General features: G+C 43.2%; 1 protein-coding gene across 3 annotated transcripts in view; it reads right to left on the minus strand.

The window, feature by feature from the left end:
- Nucleotides 1-746: 746 nt before the first annotated feature.
- Nucleotides 747-15056, minus strand: part of SAMD3 (sterile alpha motif domain containing 3) — a 99319-nt gene continuing 85009 nt past the window's right edge. The window contains exons 7-10 of one of the 3 annotated variants that reach the window (XM_073337290.1): nt 5499-5708; nt 4959-5130; nt 1821-1903; nt 747-1257 (exon numbers count right to left, since the gene is read on the minus strand). In XM_073337290.1, the coding sequence (XP_073193391.1) occupies nt 973-1257; nt 1821-1903; nt 4959-5130; nt 5499-5708 (750 nt within the window). In that variant the 3' untranslated portion in view covers nt 747-972. The remainder of the gene's footprint in view (nt 1258-1820; nt 1904-4958; nt 5131-5498; nt 5709-15056) is intronic. The other 2 variants (XM_073337289.2, XM_073337288.2) reach the window with 2 other exon arrangements.

A 15056-nucleotide genomic window follows, 5' to 3' on the forward strand; every position in this document is an offset into this window, starting at 1 on the left:
AAAAGTTAAATTCTCAAATAAGCACAAATGGGTGTTGAAGGCTAGCACCACAAACTCCAAATTTCTCTCTGACATTTTCAGGGCTATGACAGCTTTAATTTGGTAGAGTCCTTCTAATTCCGCACAGAGTAGCCAATTTCCATCTGTCTGTGGGATTGGAGCCCCTGAAATCCCAGGGATGCAAGGGCTCCAGACGGTAAGTAGGCGGAGGAGAGTCAGCCTCAGCATAGGGAGCCCAGTCTGCACATATCAGTCACTGCAGTGTGTGAGAGAAAGAAACAAATGTAAAGACAAGTCTCTCCTCTCATTGCAACAGCTATGTAGTTTTACAGGAGTGGCCCCAACAACTCATTCTTAGTGGCTTGAGATCTCATCCTAGCAGATTTTTATTTAGTAAGTCCAAGTGACTAGTAAAAAAGGTGAACAATGTGATACGAATGAGTGAATTTCTTCAGTCTCTACCAAATTGTCTCATATATCGTTCTAGGGTTTGCAAATTAAAAATTAGACACTGCATTTTTTATTATGTGAAATACTAATCACACATTTTCAATTATCATCAAATCTTAATTGTAAAGATTTAATCCCTATTAGAGTAACTCGCACCAAAATGTTTACTGAATTAAATTAAAGTATGCTTCTTACCTTTGACTTAGTCAAAACTTGTTCGAACAGGAATAAAAAGCTTTTATGGAAAAATACTGCCCCACAAGTACATCTAATTATAAAATTTTATTTTTTCAAGTAAGGCTAAAGTTGCTCTAGAATTTCCATTGAAAATAATGAAAATGCTCATGTTTTCAAAACTAAAAAAGCAGCCAGTACAATAAAAAAAAATCGCTGAGTTATAAATATTAATACAATTCCACTGGAAAGAATTACACCAACTTATCTTTACAACAAATGATTTCTTCTGACAAAGAGTCAACTGCTCCAAAAGACATTCCCCTGAGACAAGTGTTTTGGACGTCATTAAATGTTCAGACATTCAAGTTCTTCCAGTTTTCTCTTTACCTTCTTTGGGAGGGATTGTGGACTTTTCATCTCCAAAATCAGTGATTCTAGAAAGTGAAATGTGTTGTGGATCCTTTTTGGATACTGGATGCCGAACACATGAAATGCAGCCAACAGAGCAGCTAGAGCCATAGTACAATCATCCAGCTGGGCCAGTTTCTCTTTTTCGATGTACAAAGCAAACTCACATGTATTAACACTGAAGGGATTTTTTACTTCCAAGACTGGTGTCAACACCTTCACCTGGAAAAAAAAAAAAAAAAGTCAAATGATCTTTTGATGTCACTTGGGTGAGCTGAACTGTAAAAGTTGCAATAAAGGTTCAGAGAATTAAAGGTGCTTGAAAATAATGCTGTGAACTTGGTTATTTGAGACCTTTGGCTGAAAAATGGGTTAATGTCACTTAAGAAACAGACACAGAGGCTAAGGGCCAGATCCAAAAGGTACTTTAGGTGCCTAACTCCCATTGGTTTCAAGTACACATTGGTGACCTAACCATGTCAGTTAGGTTCCTAACCCAGATCCTTGAAGTGTTAGGAACCTAACTGACATGGTAGAATCAGGAAGAGAGACCAGGACTGCTATCTATCCCCACTCTTACTACTAGATCACACTCCTCTAAAAGCTGCTCGCTGCCATGTGATGTGGCATTTCCTTAGATATTGCACAACATTATTTTAAAAAAAAAGTGTGGCATGTGTGCTTCTAAAACCAGGACGTTAAATTTAATACATGTGGCTGAAAATGGAGCAGAATTTTTTGTTTGTTTGGAAGTGCAGCTAGCCTCTACAGCCACATTTATGTACCTCCTCATTCACAGCAGTGAACAGACTGGAATCATCTCCAAAGACATCTGGTAGAAGTAAGCATGTGGCAGTCATTTTCATATCTGTCAAAAGCAAAGATTTTTACTAAATTAAAAAATGAAAATATTTGATTATTAGCATCCTTGAAGAACAGATGAAGATTTATGAAGTATTAACAGTGAATTACAAGATTGGTAGTTAATGACTGGTTGCTTCCTTCTTATGTGATTGCTATTCCAAAGCACCTTAAAGAGTAAACTGCACCTTCTGTTGTGGTCTAGATTCCCCAGCATAAAGGCAAAGTATGACTTTAAAAAAGAGAGAGTATTTACATTAGAGACACACATTAATGAACTTGGAAAAATATCAAATGTCTTCTAGTAAGAAATCCAGGTTGCTGCTTTTTAATCAAATTCAGATTATATTACAAGTGCAAATTCCCCCTGGAAGTCAATGAAGGAAGAGCCCTCTTAGATGATCTAGGCCATCTTACTGCCAAGTCAGGATTGCTCCTTACAATGCATTTTTAAAAAATAGTTTGTACCACCTGTTTGTAAATAATATTTTCCCTCTCAGTTCTCAAATCACAGTTAGGTTTTTTTTAAAAGTGTGGCATTAGACATATTCCCATCATTAGCATGCGCCATTTACAGTTTTATGCACAAAAAAGGAAAGTGACTCTTCACCCCACCCAAAATTCCTCCCTTAGGTTGTTAGGCCTGGTCTACACAGGGGGAAAAAATTACTTTATTCCTCTCCCACTTTTCTAGGAGCCTCACAACTTACTTAGAAGATTATGAGAGTTTTTACTTTCTTTTTGTTTTAAAGAGAATCCCTTTTGAAAATCCCATGCACTTTGTATTGCCTTACGGTTAATATAGGAGCATATCTCCATCAAAAGGCTTTCTAATGAATTAGGCTGTGCATTCAAACACGTCATCTACCTATGGCTGCAAGGTGATTGACTGCTCATCGTAGTAGGTAAAACAAACAAAAAACAACCAGACTTACTGGCACAGTTCCTTAGTTTTGAAAAGCAAGATTTACAAAACTGCTATTTAGGAATACTGCACAATCCTAGAGCATTACCCTGGATTTGACCTCCCCCACTTGTGCCTTCTTCAGGATATAAACTGGCCACTAGGAAATTTAGACTAGAAATTAGATGAAGGTTTTTAACCATCAGAGGAGTGAAGTTTTGGAATAGCCTTCCAAGGGAAGCAGTGGGGGCAAAAGATCTATCTGGCTTTAAGATTAAACTCGATAAGTTTATGGAGGAGATGGTATGATAGGATAACATGGTTTTGGTAATTAAATATTCATGGTAAATAGGCCCAATGGCCTGTGATGGGCTATTAGATGGGGTGAGATCTGAGTTACCCAGGAAAGAATTTTCTGTAGTATCTGGCTGATGAATCTTGCCCATATGTTCAGGGTTTAGCTGATCGCCATATTTGGGGTCGGGAAGGAATTTTCCTCCAGGGCAGATTGGAAGAGGCCCTGGAGGTTTTTCGCCTTCCTCTGTAGCATGGGGTACGGGTCACTTGCTGGCGGATTCTCTGCTCCTTGAAGTCTTTAAACTACGATTTGAGGACTTCAATAGCACAGATATAGGTGTGAGGTGTTTTTTGTAGGAGTGGTGGGTGAAATTCTGTGGCCTGCCTTGTGCAGGAGGTCAGACTAGATGATCATAATAGTCCCTTCTGACCTAAATATCTATGAATCTAGGTTGAGGAGTCCTGCTCAGCCCTCCTCCTGAGGAGGCTGTGCTGCTGTCTTATCTCTAAGAACCGAGCTGCAGCTGACATTCTGGAAGAAATAGAGTACTCACAGGAACTAGTTGAAGTGCTTGCCTTTGCAGATCCACACTTTCCGTTCTCCTTCCCATACCCTAGTTTTCTAGATGGAGGTTTTTGGAAGAAGTGGAAAGGAACTGTGTGCAATCAAGTCCATGCTCCCTTTTACACACATAGATCCAAACAGTTGTGGATGTATAAGAGTACTCTCACATGGATGTAACGATTACTCCGTTTCTAATGGCTCATAAGAACAGCCATACCGGATCAGACCAAAGGTCCATCCAGCCCAGTATCCTGTCTTCCAATAATGGCCAATGCCAGGTGTGCCCCAGAGGGAATGAACAGAACAGGTAAGCATCAAGTCATTCATCCCCTGTCACGCATTCCCAACTTCTGGCAAACAGAGGCTAGGGACCCTCCCTGCCCATTCTGGCTAATAGCCATTGATGGACCTACCTTCTGTGAATTTATCTAGTTCTTTTTTTGAACTCTATTCGTGTCTTCGCCTTCACAACATCCTCTGGCAAATAGTTCCACAGGTTGACTGTGCATTGTGTGAAGAAATACTTCCTTTTGTTTGTTTTAAACCTGCTGCCTATTCGTTTATTTGGTGACCTCTAGTTCTTATGTTTTGAGAGGTAGTAAACAACAGTTCCTTTACTTACTTTCTCCATACCATTCATGATAGTATAGACCTCTATCATATCTCCCCTTAGTTGTCTCTTTTCCTAGCTGAAAAGTCCCAGTCTTATTAATCTACTTTTCTTGTCTAATTAATTACTAATGACAACTGTGTGCAAGCATGTGGATCTGCAGAGGCAATATACCTAAACTAGTTATTAGTAAGTAACTTTTCTTTCCATTATTTCACTGTGAACAGACTTTAACCTTAAGAACAGCAATTTCCAAGATCACTTCTTTCCTTTTCAGACAACAGGTACTCCACATTTTGTTTTCTCCATGTGGAGCCTCTAGAATTGTCCATGTTTTTTCAAAACTAGTTTGCCAATGGTACAGTAAGTTTATTAGCCAATTCCCTAGGATATAAACAGGCACATATCTATATTGGAAATATTTCATTTCCTGTATGTTAGCAATAGCATTTTTCTTTTCCTATTAGACACAGAAATAAAATCTCATTAATTCACCTCCTCATTAATGGATTTCTATTCTCTTTGGTAATTCCCCTTTACCCCAATATATTTTCAACCAGCCCCAGATATCTGTAGAAAAAAATCCATTTTTAAAAATGTAAGTAGAAGATAGTCTAGTAGCAGTAGCCTGAACAATTATGTACTACAACACTCAGACAAATAATACACAGACAGTTTATACTGACATTTCAGAATATCTTCCTCTGTGTGCTGTTTCAGATTTTCTCGCAGCAGAACATTAATTGGATTATTTCTCACCGAGTACAAAGTCAATATGTTTCCTGAATAAATCTCCAAAATCTCCACTGTTTTCTTATAAATATCCATGTGTGTAAGGAGCTGGAACTCCCTAAAAAGCTGAAGGAAGAGGAAAATTTTATTTCAGTATTCAAAATAAATGAATTAACTCGGGTGCATACATTGAAGACAGTTAATAAACTAGCTACCGTTTTTTTTTCCTGAGGAGAAATATTTCATGTTTTGTCAAAAGTATATAAAATAACCACATGATATTATAGTGCATGGTATGTGTAAAGTATTAATTAGTAAATATTTTGAAGTAGTGCCAGGGTAGCAACACATGTTTACTAGGGGGTTAGTGGAGAAACTGAATATTAATGGATGCTTTACTAAAAACATGCAGTTGAGCACTCCCACAGGTGCCATCTTGCCCATATCTAGATCATAACATGAAATACTGTTATTAAAGACACTCACAGCATTACCTCATAAGGACATCTTAAGAAAGGAAACAGTCGGAGAATCTCTTTCAAAGGTGCCTTGTTACTGATCATCTTTCTTCGCATTTCTAATGTCTTGTTCATCCTTTTATCAACTTCTTCCCAGTTCCTCTCTGTTTTCATATATTCTTGCTTAAACCAGACAATGTGTTCATCCATCTCAGCGTCATGTCCTTCAAGATAAACAATCTCTTCCTGTCAGCAATACAATGACAGATGGTGAGTTCTCTCTAGAATTCACACAGCCCAGAAGTATTTTTGCCTGCTGGAGGACCTAGATGATTTGTCATGTAAAAATGGCATGGTTTACTGGGCTTCAGTCTTCAGACTGTGTGTTCAGTTTAGAAATTGAGACATTTCCTAACTACTACCCCTGCAAACTCCACCTGGATTCTGAAAATCAGACTCGGTTCTCCTTCTTGTTTCCTGAGCTCAAATTACCCCCTCAGTGATCTTTCTGCAATCACATTGCCTTTATAGTGGGTGTGTCGCTCATTGGAAATTAGTAAACAATTTGATGATGCAAGATCACTCCCTTAGCGGTGCATAGTTAAGGTTGCTAAGGCCCAGCATCTTAGTAATTAAAAGTAGATGCAACTAAGAATATAGATGGTGGGGGGAGGGAGGGACTCCTTCAGACTCTTACAACAATTATTCTTATTCACTTGAGCGGTCACACAAATCAGTGTTTGCAGGACTGCTCTTCAGTTGAATGAAGCGCTGTCATTTTTCTAAAGACATTTTTCGAAGAACCACCAAACTTAAGTTTTTCATTGTTTTCTCACGATGTCTACTTTACAACTTTAAACTAGAAATGAGAGGAGAGCCACAATTCTTATGGCAACCATAATTTAAGTCATTTACTTGTTGGTGTTCTGGAGAAGTTGTTTATTCTGTAGGTGTAGACATAACTAATGGTTTTCCTAAAAATTATCAGGCCATCCCTACTGAGTTATAAAACCTATAATTAGTAGGAGCAGTTGCCATCGGAAGCAATAAGCGCAGCAACCTGGAACGACTTAGCTTTCACTGGAGGAAACCAGTGAAATGTCTGTTGAAATGAGCCTGGGAGGAATCTAAAAGAGCCACTGGTCAAAACTACCACTCAAACTGCATTGACACCAGCATTTTCCAGTAGGTCTTCCACTGGTACAGCTAATGGTGGGAACACAGGGCTCAGGCATCACCACCACCATGTCATCTAGATGATGTAATGAGAAAACAATCAGTGGTCAGCCTACACTATCAATCCCACAGTTACCACCACTGGTGGGAAATTTCCCTCAAAACACTAGTGTAGACAGGGCTTTAGGAGCTGGCCAATACTCATGTAAGCTTACACCACCGACTTCCACCCCCAAGGGTTTACCGGAGGTTCAAACTATATGCAGTATCTGCCAACAACCACTTTCATTCATGTAGCACTAGTCATCCTAATAGACTCCAGAGTGCTTCACAGATCTGTCTGTATGCGCAACATGGAGTTATATTCTGTATCCCAGGCAAAAAAACCTTTGTAAACCTATCATGTTACGGTGGAAAGAATCTATAATTTACTCAAGGAAAGAGCCCTCAAGACAAAAATGATTAGCTTGGAAATTTACATCTCAGGTTCCACTTTATAAATACCTCTCCCCAAAAATATGGAACTGCACAGTTATCATTAAAACAACCTTAAACTTAATCATCAGCTTCGCAATAGCCAGAAACAGATGTAATGTGAGTTTCAAATGCCATATGTTATTTTATTAGTGAATTTTGAGATGTTGGCATACAACATGGTGGGGTTTTTATTCCCTTAAGCCTCTCCTTTCCCTTTCCCCAGTCCCTTCTTCCTTCCTCATCAAACTGGTAGCAGGGTTGAATACAAGAGCAATTGCCAAGGGCTCAACTATTCTGTAATATTGTAGTTGCAAAGAACAAACAGCTCCTGCCTGAGGCAGCAGGTTCTCTTTTGAAGCCCATCTACTACAAAAGGGGTAGGCATTGGGAAGCAGAGGGAAGAACAACATGGACGGGAAGGAGAAATGGGAAGGGAGGCATACGGGAATTGAAAATAAAGCTCAACGTTTGTGATACAGCTGCGGTTTATGGAATTACAGTTTGGCTGCTACAGGTGGACAACAAAACCAGTTTTGTTATCTTTAGTAACCAGAAGTTTGCAAGCACAGTGACATCTGCAGTTGTGTCAAATAAGCACACGGCTGTTGGAACTATATTTTAGCACGTTCAGAATGGTAATGCATAGTTAAAATACTTACGTGCATTTTTCCCTGTAATATGTTTCTAATCACAAAATTGCAGTCCAGCTGAAGGAGCGTTTGTTTGTCAGCCATATATATATATACATACACACACATATTGGTGCGTTAAGCACTTTCAACCCACCCCTCACTCTTCAGCATGGCCACAGCACAAAGGACAGTGGTTAAAAAAGCAACACACGTGAGAATACATGAACAACTCAAACGGCACTGTTGCCACTGAGGTGTCTTTTGGGTGTCTTCACAAAATACCTGCTTGTGTATGAGCAGTTTGTTCAATCACCTGAACTGTGCTGCAATTGCTCATTCCTGAAGAGGCAAATACTCCCAACAATCCACTCACACAGCCCGCAGAATGGACTCAGTGTGGCAGGATGGGGCCATCGCCAAGCCTGGAAACAAGTACTAGGACTAGGTTGTGACCTTCCCTCCATTTTAATCTTCACTCACAACTATCAAAGCAAGCACAGCCAAACCCCAGACTGCATGGATCCTGCTACACAGATGGCTATGCGTTCATGAGAGCCTTTTTCGTTACTGACTACATTAGCTGAACTAAACTTGCACAACACGTATGAGCAGAAACACTGCAATGGCATAAAAATAATGGCTGAAACCCCTGCTCTACTGGAAAACATGACAGAAGGCAATATCATGTTCACTCTATCCATGCTAGTCATCCCACTGAAGTTGGTGCGATTGCTTACCTGAGTAAAGCAAGCAGGACTCAGCCCTAAAGCATTTTTTTCTTTCAAGATGCTCTACAAGGTCTACATAAACATGTAAATGTGAAATAATTAAGAAGCTGCTGCAGTGTCGGCCTGATATTGCCACGGAGTGGTCTATTGCTCTTTTTAGGCTAGTCTGAATTTTAAACTCTATCTCTAGCTAAGGCAAAAAGTATTATATAGCTGCACACACCAACCCAAAGCCCTCAACTTACCTAGAAAAAGCAACAAAACACTCCTGTTTCCTTGTGTCTCAGGCTGCAGCCCTGGTCTTCCTACCCTGATAAGCATTTCCTGCTGGCATTATTAAAATGGCAGCCTCCCGGTAGTACATGTGGAGTTTTAGCAAATGTTTTCAGGTATGTTCATTTTGATGAGCGGTACTATTCTTAGGTAATAGCTGTAGCCCTTTGAGGGTAGAAAATGCTACAGCAAGGAAATACCTAATTCATAACAAGCTTTGGGCTGGGATTTGGGCCCTTAACTGACATGGTTGTGAGAATCCTTCCTCCCTGTGCACTGCCAGTAACACTGACTGACTTGTCAAAGCACAAATATTTTCTTCCTTTTGTGAGTTTAAGTCAAGAGTGCTACTGAAATGGAGGTTATTAGTTGATAATGAAGTGATCTATCCTACCATCACTGCATGTTTGTAATTCCAATTGTTATTTAATTGGGAGCAACACATATGTCAACAGCAGAGCAGACCCTTGTGATTTCAGTGCTATATTAGTTTTATGACAATGATCGCTGTTAGCAGAGAATCATATCAGGAGTGCAGTATATTTAACTACAATATGATTGTGGATGAATAGTTACTTTCATAGCCAAGTTTCAGAGTAACAGCCGTGTTAGTCTGTATTCGCAAAAAGAAAAGGAGGACTTGTGGCACCTTAGAGACTAACCAATTTATTAGAGCATAAGCTTTTGTGAGCTACAGCTCACTTCATCAGATGCATATCGTGGAAACTGCAGCAGACTTTATATATACACAGAGAATATGAAACAATACCTCCTCCCACCCCACTGTCCTGCTGGTAATAGCTTATCTAAAGTGATCATCAGGTGGGCCATTTCCAGCACAAATCCAGGTTTTCTCACCCTCCACCCCCGCACACAAATTCACTCTCCTGCTGGTGATAGCCCATCCAAAGTGACAACTCTTTACACAATGTGCATGACAATCAAGTTGCCAAGCTGGCTGAAAGTACAAAGGAAAAAATGGCTTGTTTGATTTATGCTTATTTGGTATTTTTAAGCAGAGTTTTATTCATACCAAATTTGAGATTTTTGATAGAATGGGAAAACCTGGCGTTAGTTCAAGGCTATATGAATAATTTCTACCATCAGGAGTTTATCTAACATCAACTTTTTTTGCTTTTATAAAAAAAGTGTTTAACTCCATGCTTGTAACAGAATGTTCCATATAGAACTGCCTTATCACAGAACTTATATATTTCATCAGATCATTTTTTCTTACAGATATATTTGCGAAATACATTCTTACAAATGAAAAGTCCATGAGCTAATAATCAGCACTCAGTCTCATCTAAATACTTGACTATTTAAGATCCTTTCCTGTTTTCCAAAGAGCTACACTTAGACATTTTCTCCCTTTACCTTTTAGTTTGTCACAAGATGATTGTTACAATAAATGAAAAGCCATTTCAATACGGAGGTGACTGTCATTCAGTGGGAGAAGTAATGATCCCTATGTATCTGCGTGTACCAGTTTACAGTCCCTGTCTGCAGTGACATTTAAACTTTTTTGAAGAATGGTGCTTACACATAGTCTGCTGCAGTCAAGCCTTTAACATGGTTTGGCTGGGTAGCATGAACAAGGACAAACTGCATTCTTCTTCAAGTAGATGCAGCCATGTACCCCACTTAATTGTGGGTGCACCGGAACCACTGTGTGCATGCACTGGAGAATTTTGCCTACCAGTACCTATAGTGGGACAGCACTCATGTCTCGTGGCCATAGCCCAACCCCTGGCTATGTGAGGCAGTGCTGCCCAATCCCCCTCAGTTCCTTCTTACCGCCCTTGGCTGGAGTTGGAGCTGTGTGAGATTTCTAACCTCTCTATTTCTTAGAGACTTTTCTAGCTGTCTGTAGCTAATTAGTACTCTTAATATAGTGTTAGTTACATTTAGTGTTTGTTAGCTTTAGTTTAAGTATTTCCCTGTTGATGCCCTCATCAGGTCTTAAATATTGTCCGTTCTGTTGGGGAGAGATTTGCAAATAGTTCCTGAAACGGACTCAGGATCTTCATCTAAAGCAGCACCTGCTTGAACAGGCCATCTGGCCTTTTTCAGCACGAAGGCCTATGATGGATCAGAGGTTTCCCTCAAGTTCTGAGAGTGCTGCTGCTTTGCATCCTGGAGTTGGTGCCTCTCCGAAGAGATGGAGGAGTCGCTCTCCATTGAGTGGGACAAGGAAGAGGTCACATAAGACTGACCACAGCCGCTCCAGGTCATGTGGGGACTTGTCTGCTTCCCCCAGAAGGAGTGCAGACCAGCATGAGTGAGTGCTGACCCATGGGATGGAGCAGATCTCATCAACCGCTCCCTGGCACCACACAGGGAGGTCAGAGACCCTGTGCCATTGACTCCAGTTCTGGCCCAAGGGCGTCCACTGAGTTTAGTGCCAACAAGGGCAATGCCAGCACTCGCTGTTCCACACCGGTGGCGTCTCAGGCAGGAAACGGACCTCCTTTGCCTTTCTGTCCCAGCCTCTCCCAGGGTCCAGGACTTTGCCAGGGCTGAATCATTTATAGCTCCGTTAGCTAGTAGAGCCACTGAACTCGTGAGTCTTTCAGCACCAACAGTCAGTGGAAATGGGGCTGGGCTCAGCACAAGCCACCAGGAACAACTTTGGCACCCCTGCTGTGTGTGGCGCTAATGTCACCGTGGTGGCACTCGCTACCCTCCACTTTGGTACCGTTAAGTTACCTCAGTACTGCTGCCGACTTCACGGTTGACACCACTTCCAGCACTGGAACCAACAGAGGCATACCTGCTGCCGGCCGTACCATTTCCACCATGAGCGCCTGTTCCCTCTTCATTTTGGGCTATGGACAAGTCAGACTGACTGGTTCCACCTTTCCCCCCACCCCCCGGGACTCCTTGGTGTTCACATTGGGATCTTCCTCCTTTTGTTGTCCATCACCTGACCCACGTCGGGGGGGTGTGCTGGTGTAGCACTATGGGTACCAGGATTGGCACTCATCTCATTGTCGGGACGGTGGCCCCTGACCCAGCACCTACTGGCCGTGATTCTTGAGGGAATTCTGTGCCAAATATTGAATATTCTGCACATATTACTTTAAAAATACTAACAAATTCTGCAAATTTTATTTGTCAATAAATAAATGTGGAGACTCCAGCATGGCAGTGGGGAGCACAGGCCCCTGGCTGCATAGAGGTGGGAGACCAACCTGCAGCCCCTCCTCCCCAGGAGACAGACTCGGCAATAAGGCTGCACCTGACCCTGACACAGCACAGGGCTAGGTCTGCCCCCGAAACACCCCCGGGGCCTTGCCCCTCTGCACAAGGTATGGGCAGGCAGGCTCAGCCCAACAGGTTCCAAATGTGGAGGGGCTTAGTGTGTGGGGATCCAGGTGTGGGATGAGGGGGTTCTGGGTGGAGCAATCTGGGTGTGGGTGGCTCAGCAAAGTGCAGGGGGATATCTGGATGGACAGGGGCTTGTTGGGGGATTCCAGGTTCAGGGGCAATGGGTCTCTGCCAGGGGGTCCAGGTGAAGGTGGTTGGAGCTCAGCGGGAACAGGGGCTCTGGCTGTGGGAGGATGGGGCTCAGCAGGGGGGTCCAGATGCTGGGGGAGTGGAGCTTGGTGGGGTGAGGGTCCAGGTGCACCTGGTTGGGGCTTAGTGGGATGGGGGGTCCAGGTGTGTAGGGCTAGTTGCAGGGGGTCCAGGTGCAGAGGGGGTGGGGATTTGAGTGGACGGGGTTCAGAGGAGGGATGGTTTGGGTGCAGGGGTGGAGGTTCAAATGCAGGGGGGTGGGGCTCAGCAGGAGGGTTTGAGTCCAGGGGGGCTCCAGATAAAGGGGGTGAAGCTCGGCAGGGTGGGGGTTCAGAGGGCTCTCTGCTGACTGCCCTGGGAGCCCAAAACAACGCACCTGCACTGTTGGGGAGGGGCGCGTGACCACTCTTGTAGGTTCCCTTTGCTTCCCTGTCAGAAAGTCCTTTTTCTGTGGGGAAGCAAAGAAATCTGTGGGGACAGATGAATGCATGCACAGAGTGGTGCAGAATTCTCCCAGGAGTACTGGCCACCAAAACCTTATCCAAACCAGTGGCCTCCATAGAATCCATGGGACAGTCCTCGGTTGTGGAGGTCCCACACCTCATCTTGCTCTAAGCCGAGATCACCAAGCAGGCCTGTGATGGTGATCATTGATCGGCTGCAGGCCCAGGCACCGGTGAACCTTCCCCTCGTGGAGCCTCCAGAGTCGTCCCATCTAGGTCCACCAGCCTTGGAGCAGAATCCGGATCTGACACAGTTAACTGCTTTGTCTTCATCGCTAGATGATTCTGCGGTATCTGGCTCTTCCTCTTCTTCGGTACCAGAGGATTCCAAGGCATACCAGGACCTTTTGCAGTACCCGGCTTCTTCCCTGGGTATTCAAGCAGAGTTCCTGCAGGAGAATACCTATAAATTTCTGGATATCCTGCAGCCATCTGTCCCTGGGAGAGTCACCCTCCCTATTAACAATGTGCTCCTTGAGCCCTCTGGAACATGCCAGCTTCAGTACCGCCTACCAAGAAGTGCATGGAGAAATGCTACTTCGTACCAGTGCAGGGATTTGAGGGTTTATACTCAGATCTGACCCTGAACTACCTGGTCATAACCATGGGGAACGATAAAGCCCTGCAGGGCAGATTTAAGTCCACTCCCAGATCTAAATGGATGGATTTGATGTGTAAGAATACCTAATAAGCATAAATCAAACAGCCATTTTTTTCCTTTGTACTTTCAGCCAGCTTGACTATGAAAGTAACTATTCATCCACAAGCATACTGTCGTTAAATATTCATTATCGATTAATAACCTATATTTCAATAGCTCTCTTGACTTAAACCCACAAAAGGGAGGAAATTTAGTACTTTGACCTCCTCTTCCTTGCAGATCCGCACTGGTAACCAGCAGGCATTTCCTATACAAATATGATTTTGTAAACTGGACAGCTATGTCTGAGTGTGCTGACCAACTGCCTCAAGCCTCAAGGGAGGCATTTGGGGCATTTATTACCAAAGACTGCTTGGTGGGTAAGACTTCTTTGCAGTCTGCACTAGATGTCGCGGATACTTTGGCCAGAGTGATGGCCTTGGTGGGGACCAACGAAAAGGGCGTCCTGGCTGCAGAATTCGGGCACTGCTCCCAATGTACAACAGGCCATAGAGAATTTGCCCTTCGATGGCAGAATCCTTTTTGTTGGACGAGACAGACGAGACTCTGCACTCCTCCAAGATTCCAGAGCTACCCTATGGTCCTAGGAGGTGTAAATGCTGGCAGTGCAGAGGTGCCACTATGGGGATCAACAGCAGCAGCATCTGCAGCTCACATTTGGGAAGACTTTCCCTCCCATAAGACAGCAGAACTACCCCAGAAAGGAGCATAGGTCCCAGAGGAGGACACATTCTGGTGCAGGGTTTGACCAGTTGACATGCCTTCTTTCCCTGGCGCCCCGCAAGTGCCCATTTTGACTCCTTGGTCCAGAGCAGTGTTCCAGTCATTGCTCCCTTCTCCCCATCTCCTCTGTTTGGGGACAGGCTGGCCGCCTTTTACAATGCTTGGGGCTTGATCACCACAGAAAGCTCAGTCCTAAACTCCAACGGATTGAGCTATGCCATCCAGTTCCTCTCCATTTCCCCGCTCCCTCCAGGACCCCTCTCATGAGATACTGCTCCTCAAGCAGGTTCACTTTCTACTGGCTTTAGGGGCAGTGGAGGAGGTTCCATAACTTCTATTCTATTCCCAGTACTTTCTTGTGCCCAAATCCAAGGGAGGGATAAGACCCATTCTCAACCTTCATGGCTTCAACAAATATAACAGATACATTAGGTGCTAAATGATCACTCTATCAACTACCCTCCTTGCGTTGTCTCAGAATGACTAACTTTGTTGACTAACTTTGTTGCTCTGGACCTTCAGGACGCTTTCATGTGACGATTTTGCCAAGCCACAGAAAATTCCTTCAGTTCACTGTAGTGGAGTGCCAATTCCAGTGTACAGAGCTTCCCTTCAGTGGTTCATATACTTACTGACAATACTACCACAATGTATTATATGAACAGGCAAGGGGGAGCACGCTCCAGGAGCCAATCTGGTTGTGGCAGTTCTGAATTGAGGAGAGTATCACTCTGACAGCCAACCGCTTGCCCAGGGTCCAGAAACATCTCACAGACCATCTCAGCAGGAATTTTTCCCTAAAACATGAGTGGTCTGTGAAGACTGGTGTTCTCTGGGTCATCTTCACAGCATGGGGCATTCATGAGGGACAACAGAAAATGTCATCTGTTCTGTTCTTGAGT

This window comes from Lepidochelys kempii, chromosome 3 (genome assembly GCF_965140285.1).
Source record: "Lepidochelys kempii isolate rLepKem1 chromosome 3, rLepKem1.hap1, whole genome shotgun sequence".
NCBI lineage: Eukaryota > Metazoa > Chordata > Testudines > Cheloniidae > Lepidochelys > Lepidochelys kempii.